The sequence below is a fragment of the Pristis pectinata genome, chromosome 9 (genome assembly GCF_009764475.1).
Source record: "Pristis pectinata isolate sPriPec2 chromosome 9, sPriPec2.1.pri, whole genome shotgun sequence".
NCBI classification, from domain to species: Eukaryota; Metazoa; Chordata; class Chondrichthyes; order Rhinopristiformes; family Pristidae; genus Pristis; species Pristis pectinata.
The window spans coordinates 79,387,320-79,411,836 of record NC_067413.1 but is presented as its reverse complement, the minus strand read 5'-3'; the positions used below and the strand labels follow the sequence as shown (position 1 = coordinate 79,411,836).

General features: G+C 37.6%; 1 protein-coding gene across 1 annotated transcript in view; it reads left to right on the top strand.

Annotated features, from left to right (window-relative positions):
• arfgef1 (ADP-ribosylation factor guanine nucleotide-exchange factor 1 (brefeldin A-inhibited)) overlaps nt 1–24,517 on the top strand; it is a 146,678-nt gene that overhangs the window by 62,085 nt on the left and 60,076 nt on the right. The window contains 10 exon segments of the mRNA XM_052022993.1: nt 3,284–3,557; nt 10,391–10,501; nt 12,433–12,540; nt 13,549–13,736; nt 18,495–18,628; nt 19,424–19,479; nt 19,482–19,657; nt 20,493–20,592; nt 20,676–20,815; nt 23,029–23,137. Of these exon segments, the coding sequence (XP_051878953.1) occupies nt 3,284–3,557; nt 10,391–10,501; nt 12,433–12,540; nt 13,549–13,736; nt 18,495–18,628; nt 19,424–19,479; nt 19,482–19,657; nt 20,493–20,592; nt 20,676–20,815; nt 23,029–23,137 (1,396 nt within the window).

Below are 24,517 nucleotides of genomic sequence, written 5' to 3'. Positions count from 1 at the left end.
ATCCATGATAGCTTTCTTGAACAGCATGTTAGTGAACCTACAAGGGAAAATGCTATCTTAGATTTGGTCCTGTACAATGAGGCAGGTAAAATTAAGGGTAATGTAGTTAGGGATCCTCTTGGAAAGAGTGATCATAGTATGATTGAATTTCTCATACAAATGGAGGGTGCAATAGTTCAACCTGAAACCTTATGTCTAAACAAGGGAGACTACAATGGGATGAGGGGGGAATTGGCCAGCATAGACTGGAAACACAGGCAATATGGTGAGACAGTTGAGGAACAGTGGAAGACTTTCAAAGAGATTTTTCACAGTGCTCAACAAAAGTAAACTAGCACAAAATATAAAAACAAATAATGAAAGATTTTATAATTATATGAAGTGGAAAAGGGTGGCTAAAGTGAATGCAGGTCCCTTGGAAGATGAAGGGGGGATTAATATTGCATAACATGGAAATGGCCGAGGCCTTGAACGACTATTTTGTGTCTCTCTTCACAGTGGAGGATACATCTAACATGCCAAAGAGGGATGTTATGGATGCAGTGGGAGGTGAGGACCTCCATACAATTGCTGTCACTAAAGAGATAGTGATGAGCAAACTAGTGGGCCTAAAGGTAGACAAGTCCCCTGGTCCTGATGGAATGCATGCCAGGTTACTGAAAGAAATAGCAGAAGTTATAGTAGAGGCATTTGTGATAACTTACCAAAATTCTCTGGACTCTGGGCAGGTCCCGGTGGATTGGAAGACAGCGACTGTCACGCCACTGTTTAAAAAAAGGATGTAGGCAAAAGGCAGGTAACTATAGGCCATTCAGGAAAATGCTTGAAGCTATCATTAAGGAAGAAATAGTGAGACATCTGGATAGAAGTGGTTCCATCAGGCAGACACAGCATAGATTCAGGAAGGGCAGGTCCTGTTTGACAAACTTACTGGAGTTCTTTGAGGATATAATGAGCGCGGTGGATAGAGGGGAGCAGGTGGTTGTCATATACTTGAATTTCCAGAAGGCATTCAGTTAGGTGCTGCATAAAAGACATTATAAAATGAGGATCCATGGAGTTGGGAGTAATGTATTAGCATGGCTAGAGGATTGATTAACTAATAGAAGGCAGAGAGTTGGGGTAAATGGATGTTTTTCTGGTTGGCAATCAGTGGTGAGCGGGGTGCCGCAGGGGTCAGTGCTTGGCCTGCAACGATTTGGAAGAGGGGATTGAGTGTAGCGTATCTTTCCCAGGACACCAATGCTCAATACAAGAGGGCATGGCTTTAAAGTAATGGGTGGGAAGTTCAAGGGAAATATCAGAGGAAGGTTTTTTACCCAGAGAGTGGTTGGGGGCGTGGAATGCGCTGCCTGGGGCAGTGGTGGAGGCAGGTACGTTGGTCAAATTCAAGACGTTACTAGATAAGCATGTGGAGGAATTTAAAATAGAGAGGTATGTGGGAGGAAGGGGTTAGATAGTATTAGGCAAGGTTTAAAGGTCAGCACAACATTGTGGGCCGAAGGGCCTGTATTGTGCTGTACTGTTCTATGTTCTATGTATCTAAGTTTGCCGATGACACTAAATTGAGTGGAAAAGCAAATTGTGCAGAGGATACAGAGGGTCTGCAGGGAGATATAGATGGGTTAAGTGAGTGGGCAAGGGTCTGACAGATGGAGTACACTGTTGGTAAATGGGAGGTCATCCACTTTGGAATGAAAAATAAGAGATCAGATTATTATTTAGATGATGAACAATTGCAGCATGCTGTTGTGCAGAGGGACTTGAGTACTTGTGCATGAATTGCAAAGGTTGGTTTGCAGGTGCAACAGGTTATCAAGAAGGTAAATGGAATGTTGGCCTTTGTTGCTAGAAGGATTGAATTTAAGAGCAGGGAGGTTATGCTGCAAATGTACAGAGTACTGGTGAGGCTGTACCTGGAGTACTGCGTACAATTCTGGTCATCTTACTTGAGGAAACGTGCACTGGCTTTGGAGGTGGTGCAGAGGAGGTTCACCAGGTTGATTCTGGAGATGAGGGGGTTAGCCTATGAGGAGACGCTGAGTCACCTGGGACTATACTCGCTGGAATTCAGAAGAATGAGAGGGTATCTTATAGAAACATAAAATTATGAAAGGGATAGATAAGATGGAGGCAGGAAGGTTGTTTCCACTGGTGGGTGAGACTAGAACTTGGGGACGTAGCCTCAAGATTTGGGGGAATAGATTTAGGATGGAGATGAGGAGAAAGTGCTTTTCCCAGAGAGTAGTGAATCTGTGGAATTCACTGCCCAGGGAAGCAGTAGAGGCTACTTCATTAAATATATTTAAGACCGAGTTAGATAGATTTTTGCATAATAGTGGAATTGAGGGTTATGGGGAAAAGGCAGGTCGGTGGATCTGAGTCCACAGCCGGATCAGCCATGATCTTATTGAATGGCGGAGCAAGCTCAACTGGCCAGATGGCCTATTCCTGCTCATGTTCTTGTGTAATCCCTCATATTCTCTACTACTACTTGATCCAGGCATCTGTGACTTCAGTAAAATAAGACCCACATTTCAAAGCAATACGTGAGCAGTGGAGAAATTGGTAGAGGGTATAGAAAGGCAGAATTGGGTGTTGTCTGCATGTTTGGGTAGGTGACTATGTTTATATATTCCTGTGGGGTGTGGCAGGATTGATTCTGTTCGGACAATGGAGATCAGGATGTGATGGACAGGAAGAGGAGTCGTTGCTGGAGATAGTCTGGTTACATTTGAATACTGAGTGGCATGTGGTCCCATTTGGTACTTTGTTTGGGATCATTTTGGTGCTGTGACAAGTGTGGCCACTTCATTGATAACCAGTGTTGTCTCTCCATAACACCTGCCCAGGAAATCTCTCTTCAGGGTTTCAATATCTCTGTCACGATCCAGCATTTTTCTGCTTTTGTTCTGTCTGATCTGCTGCTCTTTCCAAACACAACCGTGAGTCATTTCCTGCTTTCTTGATCCTTTTCTAACTAAACTAACTATCCAACCACCTCTCCTGTTGACATTGCAAATGATTTCACCTTCTTGTGTACTGTCCTAATCTTTCAGTCCAAGGTCACTGTTTGATAGACTGTGCTCAACAGCTCCATTTGTTGACTATGCTCAAACTCCAAAATACTTTGCCATCTCAAATCTTCCTTCCCATCAAATCTCCAAAATCTTTCCCAAACTGTCCCACAATTCTTGTGTTTGACCTAGAAAATGATCAATTATGATAGAGTTCCTTAGTAATGGAACTATGTTAATCTTAAACCATGTCTTTGTGCATTCAGCTGCAGGAAGTAAAACAGATGGAAAAGGAGAGACTTCGGCAACAGCATCATCTGCAGCAGCCCTCTGTGAACCAGTATGAACCTGAATCCCCACAACTGAGTCGACTTGAGGAGCAGCCTGTTCTTGAGCTTGCTCAAGTACCTGAAGTGGAATTAGAACACATCAATGAGGTTGACAAAGCTATTCAGGAAGATGCAGAGCCAGAAAATGGAACTGATATTTGTAATGCAGAAAATGAACAAACAGAAGTTGACCAAGCCACTGCAGCTAAAAGTAAATACATTTGCAAATAATCTCATCTATAGTTTTTGTGGGTTAAAAATGTACTTTTTTAAACTCAGGAAATTATTGACTTTGTTACTTCCTTAGTTGTGTACTGAGATTGATGAACTATATTGTTTTTAAAATTTATTTATTTATATAGTGGACTGTATCCTAATATTCCCCTTTCAGAAATCGAGCCTTGTAGAGCACACAATCTCCTGTTTTACCTACTGTTCTTTTCCTTCTATTGTCAGCAACAGATTGCTGGAAGCCCAAGCTAAGGGAAACATCTGAATGTGTATTTGATTTTCTATTGTTTGTTATTCTAAACAGTTGGGTGAAGATGATTCTGTACAGTATAATGTTGAAAAATGCTTCCTCTTGATGCAGAGAAACCTCTGGCTCCAGCTAGTGCAATAGAAAATTAATTTTACGTCCAAGCAGTTACAGGATAAGTATTTTAACAATTCACTGGCTCCATTTTGGATTACGCAGCTGAAAGTCGACATTCTTACCTTTTAGAAGGTACATAACCTTCTCCGGCACTTTGGGGCCACGCATTGGCACAGCTAATAGAACTGCTATCTCACAGCACTAGACACCTGGATTCAATCCTGACCTTGCTTCCTGTCTATGTGGCGTTTATACATTCTCCCTATGACTGGGTGGGTTTCCTCCCACATCCCAAAGACATGCCAGGTGGTAGGTTAATTGTATACATGAATGGTTGAATCTAGGGGAAGTTGCTGAGAATATGAGGAGAATAAAAAATGGGATTACTGTAGAATTAGCCTACATGGGTAGTAGATGTCAGTATGAACTCGGTGGGCTTGTATTCATGCTGTATCTTCGACTCTATGCAGTAATTATTTGATCTTTCTGACATGGCTTGTGTCCAATTTATGGGAGTGATCCAGTTATTGACTTAAACATAGATAATTGCTTGTCCCTTCTAAATAGGAGTGAACACTGACATTATTAATTCTGATGTTCAACACCACCTGCAAGGTTAGATGATATCAGTCTTTCCAGAAATCAAAACCTGTCATTGTTAATCAAGGACCATCCCAATGCTGCATCTTCAGCTTCTGTTCCCTGTCCCACTAGAATGGTAGTGTTTCTTTCAGCAAGGTGAGCCTTATTCCAGCCTCATCAAGAAACACAAACCTTTGGTCAAAGAGCTTAGTTACTTCAATGGCATTGGGCTTAATTCACATATCTTCACCTCATGCTCTGAGAAGAGAAAGTGATTGGACTTGACGGACATAATTCAGTAAACAGCACTTAAGTGATTCACTATATAGCAATTTAGCTATACCCCTGAAATGCTGCAAGTTATGATATGTCAATTAGTTGCATCAATCAGGACTGGGGTTGGGTTCCAGCAGATGGGTCAGGAGGGTTGGGATATGTTAGAGTGGTGGGGGATGGGTGTTGGTGTGGAAGGCCTGAGGACAGCATCTTTAAGAAATAATTAAAAGGGACCTACCTGGTTTAGGTTGCCATTGCTAGACTGGGAACAGCCCTTTTAATTACACTCTTCTGATGACAAGTGTCCTTGGGAACAATGTGACCTAGTTTTCTGGGCAAGATTCGTTATGGTGTTAAGCTGTGTGCATAAATTGTGTTAGATGTGGAAGGATGGTTTGCAGCCAGAAATGCCTGGTTAGATTTTGAGTATGGTGCATTTTGGACTGGGAGTAATTGAAATCGCAACTATTTGGGAAGCAAGCAATTATTCAAATGCAAGGTCCTGAGAAATTATCACTACACACAAGACTTCCAAGGCCTCAGACTTGTATACTTAATTGGATATTTTTTTTTCAAATGATGCGGCTTTATTTAGAGTAGACATCTGAATTTGCAAAGTTCCTTGGATCAAGTTTTCGTACAGAATGGGGATCCAGAACAAATTTCGTTTCACCTGCACTTTCCAAGTATCGTAGATTTCTGATTGCAGCAGCTAATTGCCAGCAGAGAAGTAGCTAGCACTGTTCAAGTCGTAAAATTACTCTTAAGGTTTCCTTAAAATCTGGAGTGTTTATTTTGAGAGCTTTATTTTTTGCTCTGCCTTTAGAAAGGGCAAATGGAGTTTTAAGTCTTATTTTACTGTTTTTGAAGGTTGAGATAATGTCATCCTTCTGTGAACAATTGCAAACTGTCTTATCAAGGTTAAAGTTTGCCAGATTTGAAATTTTCTCAACTCACATTGGAGCTTTGTCTCAGCCATATTTACAAATGCCTGTTTTTGATCATGATTACATTAAAAGAGTAGGTATTGTCTTGATTGTAAACAATCTTTAATGCTCCACTCTGATTCTGAATTTGATCCTGTACAAATTGCTATCAAATAATTTGGCATCCTTGAGGTTCAGCAATGTCAAGTTTCTCGCCCTCAAAGTTATTAGCTTATTTGCCTCTTCCTCAGCATCAAATTTTTGTGAACAGCTTGCGCAGTTGGTAGATTTGAATTATTTCACTTAGGCAGACAAATTCCCATATTTACATGCTAATATTGTTGCTCAATTATGCTTGCATCTGAAAATGGCAGTGTAGATTTTCTAGTCCTTGCCACTTATTGTTGCCAGTGAAATAAAGCATATTTTAACATAACCACATGGGAATTTGAATGAAGAGGTTTTATAGAAAGTTAGTTATTCTGCTATTGCAGTGGCAATCTCTTGAGCCAACATTTGGAGGTTATGTTTGAGGCCAGTCAGATTGCTTTGGATGTTAAGTGGTCTGCTGCAGCCCACCCTGAAGATACAAGTCTACTATTGGAAATCCTTTTGCTACATTAAATTTGCTACATTAAATTTAAAGTTTGCTACATTAATGCCCTAGTACACAGGAATTGAATGACAAATGAAAGTGTTAGATTGCTTACATTGGATCCTCATTTTTGAAAGCGAATCTTTGTACACAGTTTGTTTTGTGTTTCAGGCTGTACCATATTCAGTTCTGTGAACAAATACTACTTGGAGCATTTTCCTGTTATTTTTGATTTTCAGGGCTCTGCTAGTTTCAGAATCCTAATTTTGCTTTCTCTGAACAAAGCATCCAAGGTAATTATTAAAGCAGAGTTGGTGAATTTCACATTAATGCCTAAAGGAAACTTTCTTGAACAGCAAATATCCAGATGATTTTTTTTTCTAAGATTGCTGAAGTGCATCCTATGATCTATTGAATCTTGTCAGGAGGATTATACTGAAAGTAGGTGACGTTGTTATTATGCCTTTTAGTGTTGCAAAATACTGAGATCAGAACACCTTGAGTTAGTCATCTTGAAAGAAACTGAGTTAAAATGTTGCCTCTGCCACTACATGCTTTTTCTTGTATGTTCAGATATTTTCTGGCCAGATCTGATTTTGCATATCACTCTGAAAGAAAATAACATTTTTAAAGAAAAAATACGCCACCAATAAATTTCATGAAGTTTATGCATTTATTTTTAATATGAATAATTTACCACCATAGTCTCTAATTTTTGAGACTCCCCATTAAATTAAATTGAATTAAATATCTTTGAACTAAATGAGGTACCAGCCTACTCTTGATGGTATTCTGGATTACTTGATCTTGAAAGACAGCAGATGTGAATTAATTTGCCAAGATCATAGAATGGCATTGCAGTCTGCAGAGTGAGCTCTAACATTCTGTCAAGCCCTTTCAACCATGAGATTAGGAAGCATATGTGGTTAATTCTACCACTGCCACAATTAGTGATCAAGACTAAATATTCCCATGCAAGTGAAAAGCAAGAAGCCACACAATTTGGTGTTTGGGGCAACAAATGAAAAATTCTGTTCCGTGATATTTCTTTCATTATTTTTACTTGATGGAAAATTCTTAACATTGCATGATGCTTGTAAAAATTAAAGGCCAATTTATTACCCATCCCCAGCTTTGAGAAGTAGGAAGGATGAAATGGGGATTATGAAAAGGCTCCATAGTAAATAAAAAGAATAAAAGGCCCACTGATAAATTATTCTTATGTTTTAGCTAGTCTTGTAAATATAATCCTGCAGAAATTATTTGCTTTATAATTGCTTTCTGTGCCATATTTGAAGGAGTAGACAGTGGAAGCTTTTGCGTTTTAGGCTAAGTTACATGATTTATGAGAACAAAAGATATTTCAGCAATCTGTATCATAAGATCTTGAGAGAAAAGATAGGGTTTAATTCCAAGAAAATGAATAATAACCCGAGGTAATAAAAACAGAATTCTGGAAATGCTCAGCAGGTCAGGCTCTGAGGAGACCAGATACAGAATTATCTTCCACATTGATCTGTTATCAGAACTAGTGGTAGACGTTGGAAAATTGTTGAATATGGTATCAGATGGAAGATTAGGGGAACCTATACTTTTCCTTATTGGGAGGAGAGGGGATGAGCACGGGTGTATAGGGCATAGAACAGCTGATACTGAGACCTGTGAACTATGGTGGAGGGTAAATGCATAAAGAAGCTCTCCAAGAAGCACTGCTGCCAAAGGCTTTGTCATTGGAACTGATGCAGCCAGAAAAGTTGGGAGAATGATCTGGACATGGGATGCAGGATTGAGGAAGAGAAGAGTCTGATATAGACCATGTGAAAGTGACAACAGGTGAAGTTGGTGATTAAGCAGGTGATGAAGCTTTCAAGTTCTGTACGAGCCGAGGAAGCAACGGCAATACAGTTATTAATGCGTTGAATAAAGATGAATGGGTGGCCCTGAGTAAGACTTAAAAAAAGGACCATTCCATGTATCCCTTAAAATAACAAGCATAACAAATCCTTTGATTTGGAGGAAAGGAGTGAAGTTAAAACAATGAGTTCAGTCAGACTAGGAAGGGTGTTGGAGAGCAGAAATGGTTTTGCCTCTGTTCAAGGAAGAGGTAAAAGGCATTCCAGCCATCCGGGTGTGCAATGGATGTGTGAGGGGATTACCTGCTCAGAACGAAAATGAGCTGGTTGTGACCAAGAAGCTGGAAATTTAAGGCAAGAGCAGGCTGAACTTATTAATTAACTCTATGGAAAGCAGGACAGTCCTGCTTGTGGATCTTGGGCAAGAGGCAGAAACAGATTGTGCATGGCTGGGGAATCCTGGCTACACACTGTGGAAGGAAGATGTCTTGAAGAAATGAGGTTGATGACTATCTGAGGACAATGGCATGATGTTTTATGTTGGGGTTGTGGTCTAGGGTGTGGTACAAGAAGGGGTTGGAGAGCTGCTTTCAGCTTCTCTAAGATAGAGATTGGTTTACCAAAAAAAGTAGCACTGGCCTTGATGGCAGTGTTGGGTATCGTCCTTGGTGAGCACAATGCTGCAACTTCAGACAATTGAAGGGGTGTAGGATCAAGTGAATTAGCATGAAAAATAGAGGCAGTCAATGTCATACCTGCAGCTAACAATATAATTCAAGATGGCTCTTTTTCTTTGCACTCTACTACCACCATGTCTGCTGACCATGAAGTGCTGAAGTACTTTTCCAAAAATTGTTGCATAGTATTAGCATGAACAAAATGTTTTTACCACACAACTGGACAATGTCTCAGAATGTTTCAGGGAAGTGTTACCAGTAAAAAAAAATTTGTAGATTCTCTTGTTCCTATTAGTTAAATTTTGTAATCATGTCCATCTTTCCTGTGTTTGAGTATATACGGCTCACCTTTAGTTAGAAAAAATTTGCATATTACTTGTTGATTGTAGTTTAGAAATTGAATTAAAAGTTATACGAGTATATGAAGTTTGGCTTGAAATGTACTGGCCTAAATTTTGAATAATACTGTGTTATTGAGGAATAAATCCTACTGCAACTCATGCTATTGCTTGTACCTCACAAACAAGAAAAAAGGAAGTTTCTGTTGAGCTTTTTTTTCCACCTGTCTCCTCCACATATGTGTGTTCACTCATCAATATATATAAACTAAAATAGAATAATGCTGTGGCACTTACCACTAAATACAATAGAAAAACAGAGCTTGTCCAATAAAGTGTAAATGTTTCTTTTAATGTGATAACTACTTTCAAACAATCTATGAAACCTGAAATTAACATCTGTGCGATTAATTATTTCTTCATATCTTGATTATTAATGCTTTTAAATTTTTTTCATCATTATTAAGCCTTTTAACCCATCCGTCTTTCCCTCTTTCTATTTTGTTTTCTGTACATGATTGTAGATTAAATATTCTAACTTTTACCACTTGTCTTAGACTCTGTGTGTGTGTGTGTGTGTGTGTGTGTGTCTGTATGTAAAGATTCTTCAGCTTAATTGGTTGAAGAGTTCTCTTGCTCATCCCATTCACATTGGTCTCAGAGCCTCCGTGGATTCTCTGCTAATTTGCCTCCTGGTAGTCCTAAAGTCCACACAATAGACAAGTTTACATTTCCAAGTAACTGTAATGAATAGCTAATACCACTTGTTCACTGACCAAAAATCTGAACGTTTTGTTGGCTTATTAGAAATAGCACTCATTAGTTATTAATGTTTAATTTAGTGACTAACAAAGAAACAAATTCAAGTCTTAATGTAAGAATTTGAAAATCAAATCATTGTAAATTGAGGAGGAGCAGGCACCACAATTGCCTAGATGTTAGACACTTAGCTGTGACAAACCATGGTAACTGTAATTGCATGCAACAAAATGAATATTCAGATTTTCTGTTGAGGACATGTTATCACACTTCTGAAGGCATATACAAGAAGGGTTTTGAATTGGAAGGATTATTCTCAAAGTTTCATCTCACTTTATTTGAAGTAAAGTCAAAGCTACTTTGATTCATGCTTGCTTTTATTTTTTTTAGTTTTGTGCTGGCTGAGTTGTTCTGAGCATCTTTATGTTCTGTCCTTGTACAAGGTTTTGAAAAAGGGATTGCAGGCAGCAGTCATGGGGAGGGTCTTGAATTTGAGGATAATGTACATGAAATTGTACAGAACATTCTACAAGAATTGGTGACCACAGTTGGAGGTAGTGTATTCATTTCATCTCTTAATTTATTCTCATGTTTTGTTGTACGTGAACATGACATTTTCATTGAATTTCTTTAATGGATTCATCTTCAATTTTTTCCCTCTTTCTGGCAGTAGAAGTTGCCATTTGGCTATTAAGAGCTACAAGGTTAATGGCAATGATTGGTTTTATATATCTTGATTTCAAATGTGTATAATTCTTAAACATTTTTAATTGAATGTTTAAGATCTCTGGTAAGACAAATTGGTGTCAGGTTACAAGTGACAATAATATAATTGGCAAAAATTGTTCAATGCAATAATTGTAATATTGACCTGTTAAAATAAGCCCATTTAAGATCCAAGGCAAAGGATTTGATGTTACGCAAAACTGTCAGGTAACGTTGGAGTGTAGGATTATCGTGCAGTCTCAGGAACTACCCTTGGGTAAATGAGAATGGCATATTACGAAGAATACCATGTGTCCAATGCTCAGACTGTACAGCATAAATGATTTATCATATTTTCTAGAGTGTTTGGGGAATTCTCTGAGGTTGCTTGTCTTAAATGATAAAAAATAAGTTTAAATGTAAAGTACACTGAAATTATTGCTTATGACAAGTCCTGTATGTTAAATTACTTTAACTTCTATTGGTTTTAAAAACAAAGTCTCTTTCCATTATGATGAATGCAGTGGTATTTATTTATCTTTCAACTTGAAAGGTACTAATGAGCAGACTGAAGAAAGCCAATGGATTAAACCTGTTGCAAGCTGTCACAGTGGTCCACCACTGAAGCAAACAGACTTGCTTGTGAAGCTCAGAATATCTTTTTAAAACAAAATTAACCTAAATTTAGTTGGGAAGGCCAAACTATAAAGATTCTTTTAAGAAAAATAAATAATTTTAAAAGAAAGCATCATAATCTTTTTATGGAAGTGTAGCTGAATCACCCTTAAATACAATTAATTAAAAAGTCTAGGTCAATTCTCTAGTATTTGCAGTGGTTTATTTTAAGGAAAGTACCTTGTAGTCAATTGATTGCATTTGAAGGTATTCGTTTGTCTCAAAATTTTATTTGCAAATGGAAATCTCTTTAATCATTTTAGACTGCATCAGGTATTTTTGTACCAACATCAAGTAGTTTCCATTATTGCTTAAAAGCTTCCACTATCTGATGTGTGCAACTGTACTAATGCTTCAAGCCAACAATATACTGCCATAAACAGTCTGCTGGAGGAACTCAGCGGTTGAACAGCATCTCCAGGGGGAAAGAAATTGTCACATTTTCGGTGGAAACCCTGCATCAGGACAGGTTTAATTACTTCTTTACTTCTCTTTCCTCTCCTCCCTCCAGCACCCCCACCCCACCCCAAAGATGCTGCTCAACCCACTGAGTTCCTCCATCAGGTTGTCTGGTTGCATATTCCAGCATCTATCGTCTCTTGGGTCTCTAATATGCTGCACCATCTGGCTTAATTGATTTTAGTATGAGATGAAGCAGCGACTCATTGACCCTCATGCTTAATTCATTGTGGATTATTTTTTTTTGACCATGTACATTCTGGAGAATGAATATATCAAAACCCAATTTGAACCTCCTAGCAGGAAATAGCAGATGTTTTTAAAGCCTTTCTATTTATTTCATTTTTTAATTGCAAAGCAATCACTCTTGTTAAATTTTTCATAGCATAATCCATTTTAACTGGAATGGAGTATCAAAAGGTTTGATATATCATGAACTGAAATTTTACGTTATTGTAATCTGTATTAGAAGTTAATATAACCTGTTTTATAAATGTGACTTTCTTAGATCTGTCTTTTTTGAGATCTTCTATTGTAGTTAAAGGATTTCAGTCATAATTAGCTAAATAATTTTTGTTTATTTTATTTTTGATTTCCACCCCCAATCCTCCCTCCCCCACCCCAATTTTCTTCCTCCCTTTTAAAGGACCTCTCCCTACTACGCATCTAGGAGGATGGGACGATGTGGGATTTGGACCTCCCCACTACCATCCTCAGTGCTGCTGTGATTGGCCAGTAAAAAGTTCAGTTGAAGGTGGGTGAGGCAGTGCCAGTTTTTCCTACCCCTCCTTCAAATAATATGATAAAAACAGTCTGAGCCTGAAACTCGTCCACAGATCTGAGTGATAGGCGGCAGCACAATGCTATCAAACCATGAATTTGGGGTTGCTGTACTTCACCAATTAGGTATCAGTTTATTCACGCCCATATTACTGCTAGATTTATCTACTCCAAAACAATCCTAGATGGGCTGCCTCACAATGTTCTCCAAAAATTGGTGGTCAATGAAAACACTACTGCCAATGTTGTTGTATAATGTGCACCAAATCTTGTTCATTCATGTGCTTGCTAAGCTATCATGGCTTCCAGTTAAGCAATGCCTTGATTTTAAAATTCCTAGATTTGTTTTCAAAACACTTCATGGCCTCATCCCTTCCCCACTGTGTAATCTCCTCCTGATTTCAACAACCCTTTGAGATGCCTCACTCTTCCAATTTTAGCCTTTTAATCATCCACAGATTTGTTGCTCCATCTTTGGTGCTCATCCCTTCAGCACCAAAGCCATAAGCACCCTGCTACTTCTACCCCTCTACTTCTATTTTGCTCCTTTAAGGCACTCCTTAAAACCTCTTACTTTAACCAAGTTTTTGACTATCTGCTTTGATGTCTCATTATGTGGCTTAATGTCAAATTTTATTTGGTAATACTTCTATGGAGCACCTTAAAAATGTTTTGCTATTTTAAAGTCATTATATAAGTACAAGTATTGGAGCTGTTTGATTCTTTTTGCAAGTTTGTTTGTAGTCACCAGCAATAATAAGAATCACTTTAAATTTCTATTTTGGATGCTTAAAACTTTTTTTATTATGTTTTTGAAGTTAAATATATATTTTTAGTAATTTACTATGATTTGTAGTTTAACTCCTGTTATTGCTCACTTTAAAATTTTACTGACATGTCTTTTCTTCGAAGTGGTGTGCAAATGTGACAGTTTTGAAAAGCATAATTTTGTAAAGTTTCTAACTAAGACATTATTCTCCAGATTTGGAAGAGAAACCAAGTGGAATTGGTTGTTCTGAAAGTACTGCTGGCATCCTAGATGAGGAAACACCAGCAGTTAATGAAGCGGACAATGTTCATTCTAATGGAATTCCAGGGACTCCAATCTCCATGTCATATACTCCATCATTGCCTGATGACAGATTGTCAGTTTCATCCAATGATACTCAGGTGATGACAAATGGAAAAAAAAACAGATTTACCCCCTCTTTATAATTATTTTTAATTTTGTTGCTATTAACCTTTACATGATATTTGGGGGCAGGTTATTGGGTATTAAACTCATTGCTAAAATCTGACTGGATAACTGAGAAAATTTGACAGCTGCACATACATAAATCAATGTACCAGGGGTTTTTATTTAGTGTATACATGTAAATATTTAGAAGCTGACTTGTGCATTTGTTTTAAAACATGAAGTTTTTGAATGTTTAACTGTGTTCACACTTTCATCTTTGCCATAAACTAAAGCTATGAATCTGTTAATATTTGCTAGCTTTTGTTTTTAATAGTATATTGTAGGCTGTCTGAGATACATGAGAGCTTGTGACTTCGAAGTGTCAATGCTATAAACATTCTTCTGATCCAGTTTAAGTTGTGTCAGCCAGATCTTCTTTTATTTTAATACAAGACATGGATCAGAATGTGAACCAAGTTATTTGCATGCTCATTTGACCAAGGATGGTACTTGAAACCTTCTCTGCTGAACATTATAAATGTCTCAAGCAGCAAGGAGAGAAACTTTTCAGCTCAAAGTAACCTTTCCTCTTGAGCCCGCATTTTTTTTTAAATCTATTGCTTTGTTACACTTCTAAGGAGATCAACATTCTAGATTGAGTGGACATTTGGACAGTTAGCAACTGCATTGGAATCTAAACCAAATGTATGCCCAACTACAAATGTTAATATTGGTGCTCAATAACAAGTTGTGCATAGGCATCACCCAAACACGATTCAAAGTCGCTGCAAACAGCTTAATTTGTTGCATGCTCTTTGCGTTTATAGTGTGGTTGGACATGAATTTTATAATTGCCATGAAATGTTAGGCATGGCATCCAATATTCCAACAAGGGGACCTTCTCAACACAAGGATTGCCCCCCCCCCCCCCCCCCCCCCCAAGGAACTTGAAAGTGTATCAGTCCTCTGTTTGAGCGACTAGTCATGATGCAACTCAAATGTGTTACTTTCAGATTTTAAGTATGGAACTTATCTGCTGTTGAGGAAATTTGTAAGCTAATGTTTCTGCAATATTTATGGATTTTTAAATTGAGGCAGCTTTCTCATCTTTAACCTCTCATCTTGTTCCCTAGCATTCAAATCCATACTTTATTTTAGCAAATTATGAACTGTCGCAAGTGAATTACTAACCAGTTAATGTGTGGTTAGGACAGCATTCCATTCCTAAGAACAGTTCATAGCCCGAGTTGTTTGTAAGTTGAAAATGAACAAAAGCAGTGTATGGGAGAGGATCACAGAAACAGCTGTGACAGGAGAGTGAGCAGGTGCAGGAAGAGCAGCCACCAGCTGGCCTCACTGACTCAGTAAGTGAGCAGGTGAGTCTGCTCAGCGCTCCCAGCTCTGCTTGGCTCAACCCAGCCATTTCAAATTTTAAAATTTGTGCATATTTACAGTACTGATGAGTCTCAAATATATTGGTTTGGAGTTCATTGGCAAGCCGAACTACCCATTTAGATCCACATTTGCATGAGGTGGGTCTTCCAGTTGTAGAAAAATCTTACTGCAATTGTATTGGATCTTGCCGAGGCTGCATCAGGAGTACTGTGTTACGGTTTTTGTCTCTTTACTTAATACTCCTTCCATTGAAAGTATATCCTTTATGAAGATTCACTAGACTAGTTTCAGGGATGGCAGGTTTCCTGAATGAAGAGAGATTGAGTGGGTCTATTTTTTTTACAACTTAAGAGGTCATGTGGCCTGTTAAGTCCATTCAGATTCACAGCAGAGCAATCCCATCAGTCTCATTTCACCCTTTTATATCCCCGTAGTTCTCTGCAAGATATTCTCTCACATGGCCAGCAACTTCTTTGTCTAGAGTTGAGACAATCTCACTAAAACTTACAAAATTTCTCATGGGGCTCAACAGGCTGGATGTAGAGAGGATGCTTCATCTGGCTGAGACCAGAATCAGGCGTCACAATCTCAATATAAGGACTCGGCCATTAGGACAGAAATGAGAGGAAATTTCTTAATGCAGAGGGTGGTGAATATTAGGAGTTCTCTGCCCCTCAGGGTTGTGGAGGCATAATCATTGAATTCATTCAAAACAGTGATGGATAGATTTCTGGATACAAAAGGTATTGAGGGATATGGCATAGTACAGTGGGACAACATTGAGTGGATAGTGGTGCATCAGTAGAGTTGCCGCCTCATAGTTCTAGCTATCTTGACCTCCAGTACTGTGTGTGTGGAGTTTGCACATTCTCCTAGTGACTGCATAGTTTCCTCCAGGTGTTTCAGTTTCCTTCCACATTCCAGAGATGTGTAGGTCTGTGGCCACTGCAAACATCCCCTTGTGTGTAGGTGAGTAATTGAATCTTGGGAGTATTTGGGAATTTGGAGAGAATAAAATGGAACTAATGTAAATGAGTGCTTGATAGTTAGTGGATTCATTGAGCCAAAGGACCTATTTCTGTGCTGAATGTCTCTGAGTGAAGGAAAATGGCAATGAAGTAGAAGATCAGCCGTGGTCTTGATGGATGGTGGAGCAAGCTCAAAGGATGAAATGACATACTGTACAGCTATTTCTTACATCCTGGTGATATCTTCCACAGGGAAGCTGGATCTGACTTGGTTGGCAAGACCCTACACAACACAGACCTCTCTGGTCATGAATAATATTGCATGCTGGTGTCTGAATAAACCCCACCCACCAAAATGTTTTGATAAACCAGTTGAGCTGCAGATATTCAAATTATTAAGAATGTCAATAGAATACCAAAGCAGTAGATAAGGAAGTTAATTAATTTAATGTAACACAAATCAAAAACAATATGAATTACCTAAAACTTGGATCCCTCCCTGTCAGCTGTTACTTTTCATTGAAATGAATTCTCTAATTAGGTGCAGATTTGATCTATGAGGGAATTGGCAGAAATTGGTGCTCTGCCATTGGACTTCATGGGAGGCCCAATGTCGGAATGCTGCAGAGATTTTACTGACTCAGTACCCCTGGGAAGTTCTGGGATTTCTGCATTTGAGGGCACTTGTGCATGGTTCTATTCTTCCTGATAGAGGAATTTGTTGGCATCTCCACATGTAATTGCCGATGTTTCTGGAAAAAATCCAGGCCAGTGTCAATTAATTTAGAGTAAAAGCTGAGAAAGTTCCAAAATCTCACCACAGGTGGAACATAGTAAAACATAGAAAAAAATCACTTAAAAGCCTGGATAATGCATGACATATGCTGTAAGTTAAACTGATGTCAAAATATTGCATTCAATTTTTTCCTTGTGTGGAGGCACAGTTTGTTGAAGGCTGGCACTAAACATATTAACAATTTATATGATAGAAAAAATGGCAGTAAGTCCTAAGAAAAGGATTTATATAACAGTTACATATAGACACAGCCATTGAGTGTCTATGCCAATGTTTAGACTGCACATGAAGTCCTTTCATTTGGTTTACTCTTCCCATCCTGCCTGCAAAATTTTCTTCCCTTCTGCCTCATTTGCTCATCAAACTTCCCTTCATTGTATCAAATGTATTTCCAAACTGAATGTTTCGATGATGCATCAATGTATTTGTATTGCTGAAGAAAATAGACTTTGAAGAGTCATTGAATTACTTTTGGTAATAATTTTGCATACTTAATTGTAAATGTGAATTAACTTAAATCAAGTTCATGGTAAAAGAGAGAAAGTATTCTCGAAATTCACTACATGTGCTTCGCAAATTGCATTTGTTGATTCTCAAATGTTCTAAATATAAAGATATTGATAAAATAACCATGTGGTGTGAGAAGAGAGGGAGTAGGGCTAGATTAATCCTGCAAGTTTCCTGCATTATTGTTTTGGATTTTTAGACTATACTCTGGTTCACCTTTCTAAGCAGACTTTAAATTCTCTATGAATCAATGGTTAGATAAATGCCATAAAAATCCAATAATTGAACAGAGAACCCATGCCACTGTCCTGTTACCAACTTGAATCTATCATATGATCTATGTGGAAACCTCATCATTGGCAAATGAATACACACTTTATCAAAGCAAGCATCAGCCTGTAAATAAGGAGACACACTTTACTTAACATTAAATATTTAACAAGTGAACAAGCAATACTGTGTCATCTTTTCTAAAATTTGAAAATAGCACACTTTTTATGAAGATCAATATATTTGTATCATGAACATGCATTGCAACATGGTTGTTTTTGGTAGCTATTTGCAGGATTCAGAGATGGATAATATTTTAGGACAGACTTTATCTCCCTTTTGAGTTGGTAGAGGTGAATTGAACAATGTCTATTTAAATGTATTAACATACAGTGATTGGGTGGCTAATCCCCGGATAAAACGTTACAAGTAGCAGCTGCTCTATAATCTTCATAACAGCTAGATGAATTGGTTATCCTCTACTTGACCTATATTACATGAAGATGAGTTTCTCTTAATTTGTTATTGATCTCACATGAAAGGAAATAATCCAATGATGCTTGTGTCCAGACAAAAATGTTTCAGTTTTGTCAGGGTGGAACATTTACACAATACATGTACAATAGTAATATTTTCTAACAGTAGGTCATGTAATTTGTCTAAATGATATATGAAATGTCTGAAAGTTCCATACATTAAATGTTTCCCTATCTTCTCAAAATATTGAATATCCTAATGTATTTATGAAGCTCTGGAGCAGAAAAGCCTTGCTGAACAAATGGTATAACACTATAATAATTTTGCTTTATTTGTAGGAATGTGGAATCACCCCAGGAGGTCCTTCTAGTGCTAAGTTCTCTCATATTCTACAGAAGGATGCTTTTCTAGTCTTCAGATCATTATGTAAGCTCTCCATGAAACCACTTTCCGATGGTCCTCCTGATCCAAAGTAAGTTCAGAGCATGGAAATTACTTCAGTTCCTAACGAAAAGCAATTTGAAGTGTATTTTCAAACTATATAATGTATATTCAACTATATATATATGTTCTAGGGTAAAAAGAAATTCAGTCAAGAAATGACTGTTGTTCAGTTCATCTTGGGTAATATAGGACTGAATGTCAGGGGGCCAAGCCATTGCTTTGAGCTTTCATTCACAGAAAGGCACATTTCATAACCATGAACCCCTGAGAAAGCTTGTTCCTCTTCCTAATACTGTTCCCATATAAATGGAATAAAAAAGGTGGAAACACTCAGCATATCAAGCATTTAGGTAACATATAGATCCCATATGGATGGATCCAGGAGAGTCTCCAATTGATAACATATCACCTGAATACAATAAACATGAATTAATATAAAGCACCTGGCAGTAAAACTATTGTATTTTCTTTTGTCGTGGCCAACATTGAACTGAAGAGAGAATAACATGAAAAATAGTGGATAAAATCTTTAGAGGTACCAATCATGTAACCACAAGGATTATCTTTGGAGAAAAGATTGAATTATATTACTGTAAATAAATCAGTCATTTTCAGTGTTAATTTATTTTAGGACAAATCTCTAAACCTCAACCTTCATCTCATTTATGAATGGCATTCAAATTTGTGCTTTTTCAAAAATAAGTTGTATTAAAAAGTTTGATTTACCAAATATGCCAATTAATGCAAATTGCAGGGATTTCTGTTTCATTCTTGCTTTTCAAAAAAGTCTCTAAATTTCAATTTTACCTTTCATTTTTTCCAGGTCTCATGAATTGAGGTCAAAGATCCTCTCACTACAGCTACTTCTATCAATTTTACAAATGCTGGACCGATCTTTCGAACAAATGAGATGTTCATCAATGCAATAAAGCAATATCTTTGTGTAGCCTTGTCCAAAAATGGTGTCTCTTCTGTACCAGAAGTATTTGAGTTGTCACTTTCCATCTTCCTCACTCTCTTGTCAAACTTCAAGACTCACCTTAAAATGCAGATTGAGGTAAAATATTAAACTCTAGAGCTCTATAATGTTTTAATAACATCTTTATGAACAAAAAAATATTTACTTAGGCAGACTCTTATGCCTGGTGGTTGTGAATAATGTAGCACAGTATGAATGTATGACATAAAACCTTTAGAACTTTGTTCATACAGCACAGTAACAGGCCCTTCTGGCCCAACGAGCCTGGGCCACCTAATTACACCCATGTTAACTGACTAACCCGTACGTCTTTGGAATGTGGGAGGAAACCAGAGCACCCGGAGGAAACCCACACAGTCACAGGGAGAACGTACAAACCCCTTACAGACAGTGGCGGGAATTGAACCTCAATCGCTGGCGCTGTAATAGTGTTACGCTAATCGCTACACTACTGTGCCATTATTAAATCTATTTTGGCAACAAAGTGATTTAAGTGGTTTGATTCATTAAGTTTTGTCTGGGTAGTTGAATACAAATATTAGCATTTCTTTTATGGGTGTTTTGTTCTTCTAGTTTCTTGCACTACAACAGTTTCTCACCAGCACAGTTAAGAGAGCTCAACCAAATTATAGCAAACTGGCTTATTTTATGTAAATGAGAAAGACCAAGTCTAGCTAATTTTTCTTCCTTCTCCCTCTCCCTCCCTGCTGCTGAAACTAAGACTAGTTATCTGTATGGAGGATCCAGGATTGCATCTGCTATGTTAATATTTATCTGCTCTGGGATTGTTTTCAAATTTTAGCTTAATGTTATTGTTGCTGAGTATATGAAAGTCATTAAAATTTGAACTGGAATTTTATTTGATGTCAGAATTGCAGCATATTGACATTTTCATTGCATGTTTTTGCTTTAGGTATTCTTCAAAGAAATATTTCTCTATATTTTGGAGACTTCTACAAGTTCATTTGATCATAAGTGGATGGTAATTCAAACTCTGACCAGAATATGTGCAGGTAAGATTTTGAATTACATTTTTCAGGTCTTTGAGAAATTTAACAAACTTTCTAATCATGTAAAATTTATCTCAAATTTGCAGATGCTCAAAGTGTGGTGGATATTTACGTAAATTATGATTGTGACTTAAATGCTGCAAACATCTTTGAAAGATTGGTTAATGACTTGTCTAAAATAGCCCAAGGACGAGCTGGTCATGAGCTGGGAATGACACCTGTGCAGGTAAAAGAAATTTAGAAAGAAATTGATGACAATTGTATTACAATATGTAAGACGCTGAGAATTTGCTCTGCTCAACTCTGTCATTTGGGATAGTTTGTACCCTATATATATGCAAGCATATCTGAACTTGACAGCCAACACTGGTGTAGTTCTTTCTGGCATGTGAAATGATTTTTTTCACCATTCTTTGGTGTGCAGTGAGCATTAGCCTGGCTCAGACCTATAGTGCTAATCTCTCCAACATCATTGACGGAATAGAGAGAGACTTGCTTTCATATCATGCCTTCAGTACCTTGGGATATCATAGCACTTTAAAACCATATGGATACTTTTGAAGTGCAGTCAGTGTTACAATATAGGAAGCATAAATGAGGACATGTTCATGCTGCTTTGAAGGAAATATCGGCTGTGCCATGGTTGACAGCATTTTCATCAAGTCAGAAGGTTCTGGGTTCAAGGTCTGCCCAGAGACTCAGAAATCTAGGACTCTCATCCAGTTCAATACTAAGCATGTTTCGGATGATGATGGTTTTTCTTGAATGAGATATTAATTTGAGATTCCATCTTTTTGAAAGATTGCTTAGCAATGTTTCCAAGAAAAAACAGATGTCTAGTTTACTTTCTGGTATCCCATAATCAGCAATGCTAAGAATTACTTTGGTCATTTTCATATTGCTGTATGTGGGAGCTATATTTGGATATCCATTCAAAGTTTTTTTTTATATTCTTTGGAGTTTAGAAAAATAAGGAGTGATCTTAACGGAAACATATAAGATCCTAAGGGGACAGTCATTTAAAGTTCCCACTAAATTTCAAATCCTTATCCCTAAGGTGGGATATTGGATGAAGAGCCAATGCAAAAGACAAAAGGATATCACTTTAGAAAGGTGGGATTAAAGAACAGCATTATGTATTTTACTCCAAAAATAGATGTGTTTATAAAAACGCTTCTGTTTTTAAAACTTTAAGTTTACCACCAATTTAACCAAATACCTTTTATAGTCAGCATTTTGTGAATCTGTTTTGCATTACTAACTATAATTAATTGATGAGAGGGGAGGTTTCCACTTTTTAGTGTAATGACGGAAGACTCATCACAGACAAAAAAGGGAAAGTAACTGATTGTGGTTTTGTCAGGTATGAGGAGATTTTTCAAGATAATGAGAGGTTGGAAAGTAAGAAAATTTTAGAATGATCTTTCAAAATTTGCCAACGTAGCTAAAGGCAGAAAAGGTGGAGTGCAGAGAGTGTGTGAAACAAAGAATGCATATAGGGCATATGTTAGTATATATAGCTGAAGATAACTTCAAAGTTGAGCTAAAGAAAAAAAAGGATGATTTTTTAAATCTGGGTGGGAATTTCAGCAATGATTACCAAAGTGAAAATGGATAGTGGGACATTGCAAGGTGAATTTGCTTAGGGATTTTTGGATGACTTTTGAGTTGATCTGAGCTAGTGCTCTATGTTGGCAAAGAGGTTGTTAGAAAAGTTAAACCCAAGTTTGATGAGCGTGTGGAGAACTTCAGCAATGTTGGAGACTACATAGAGCGTATGTAGTTACTATGTAGAGACTACACAGAGCTCCATGGAATAAATGATGTACATCTTGGGGTCAGGTGAGGTACTGTGGTTGCACTATGTTTCATTCAGCCCCTAAAGGCAACTAAATAAAATCAAGCTTGGGTGCAGACATTTAGTAGGAGTCACAGATGAAGTATTTGGTTTTATTGTTGAAAGAAGCTTTGCTTCATGCTGGGCTAGCCATTTAGTAGTAGTGATGGCATCCTGGTGAAGAATTGGAGCTTGATGCCATATGCAAACACATAGATCACATTCTTTTCCCCACTGCAAAAAATATCATGGCAAGGCATCATTGCAAATAATGAATACTTTGAGATGAGGCATTCCTGAAGCATGGGCAAAAGGGATTATTGTTGAAGTTCTAATTATGTACCTTTATAAATGAGTTACATGGCACATAGGAGATGTTTTCTTCAACTGTGATGCTGGAGGAACTTGGGTCCATTTCCAGGCCTCCCAGTTGAGTTCCTCCAGCACCATAGTGTTTTTCATCTAGATACCAGCATCTGCAGTCCTTTGTTTCTCTGGCACATTGGAGGTGTTTCCTTTTGTCATAAACTTTAAGTAGATTTGAAGTGTAAATTTGTGGTTTACCTGCTGTTCAAATCTGATTACCATCCTTTTTTTTAAAGGAACTCAGTCTTAGAAAGAAGGGCTTGGAGTGTTTGGTCTCAATTTTGAAGTGTATGGTGGAATGGAGTAAGGATCTATACGTGAATCCAAACTCTCAGACTAGCCTTGGTAGGATATTTTTGCATTACTCTTCTGTCAGTTAACGTTTGTTTAAAAAATCTGCATGAACTTGTAGCATAGATTCAATGTTGCACAAAATAAGGTAAACATCCATGTTGAATCAGGTGTGTTAATTAGAATTTATCAAGTTAATCTTCTACAAATTTTTGAATTGAATTCAATAATGCAACAGGAAATTGATATTATGAATGCAATTGCAAATGTACAAGAACAAGACATTTCATTCATTTTTATGTTTATAGACTTCTGGTGATTCATTTTTGTACACTGCATGCAGTCTCTCTTAACATTTGTTTTCCATCCTGTGTTCCTAGTGACATTTGACTGCAAAGTCAAGATTCAGTTTTATTTTCTTTTTGTTTTCATAAAATGGTAATGGAATTGACTTATCTCTAGTTGCAGAGTGCTTGCTGATTTTTCTACTTTACCAATATTGGAAGAGGGTATTTTGTACATTCACTTCATTGTAATGTTTTTCTAAGGTGGATCTTCAAGTCCTCAAGTGAGAGAAACTATTTTCTGTGACATTTTCTGCTTCTGATCTCAAAAAAGTTATCAACCCATTTGATTTGCAAACTATGGCCATGTTTCTCATATGTTTCCTTACAACATAGAAAGTAGCTATTTGGTACATCAAATTTTTGTTGGTTCTCAGCCATCCCATCAATCATATTCCCTCACTTACTTCCCAATAACCTATTCTCATCTGCATACCCAAGAAGTCCCAATTCATCCAGACCATGAACCTACCAACGAGCACATCTTTGGGACGTGGGAAGAGACGGGAGTTCCTGGGGGAAACCTATATTGGCAAGGAGAATATACAAACTCCACCCAAGCAAAACCAGAGATCAGGATTGAATCCAGATTGCTGAAGTTGTGAGGCCACAGCACTCCCTTCTATGCCACTACTAGCCTGAATGTACACATCCTTTTACTAGCAGTAATTGAATGTTAACGTAGCCTCCAAATCGCAATTTGAATTCCTCCAGGCACAAATTCATGGCATCACTTTTTGTTGTCTTCCTGCTCATCTTCCTCCTCTCTGCAATATTTGACAAGTTTGATGCTTCATGAGCATACCATTTCTCCTCTTTTATCCAATTTGGTAGGCTGCATTACTCACATTTACTCTGAATCAATCTATTAATATCCAAACAATTTCTATCAAAGACATCACTTGCCATCCTGAACATCAGCATCACATAACATCTGTCCTTGGGAAGACCAAAGTTACCAGGCCACATTTGCTAATTGTTGGGTTTTATTCAGTATTCTTCCTTCCTGGAACTGCAAATGGCATGTCCTATGGTATCTGGGATCTTATGAATGGAAGGACCAATGAACTGTAAGGTTTGAGATGCAAAT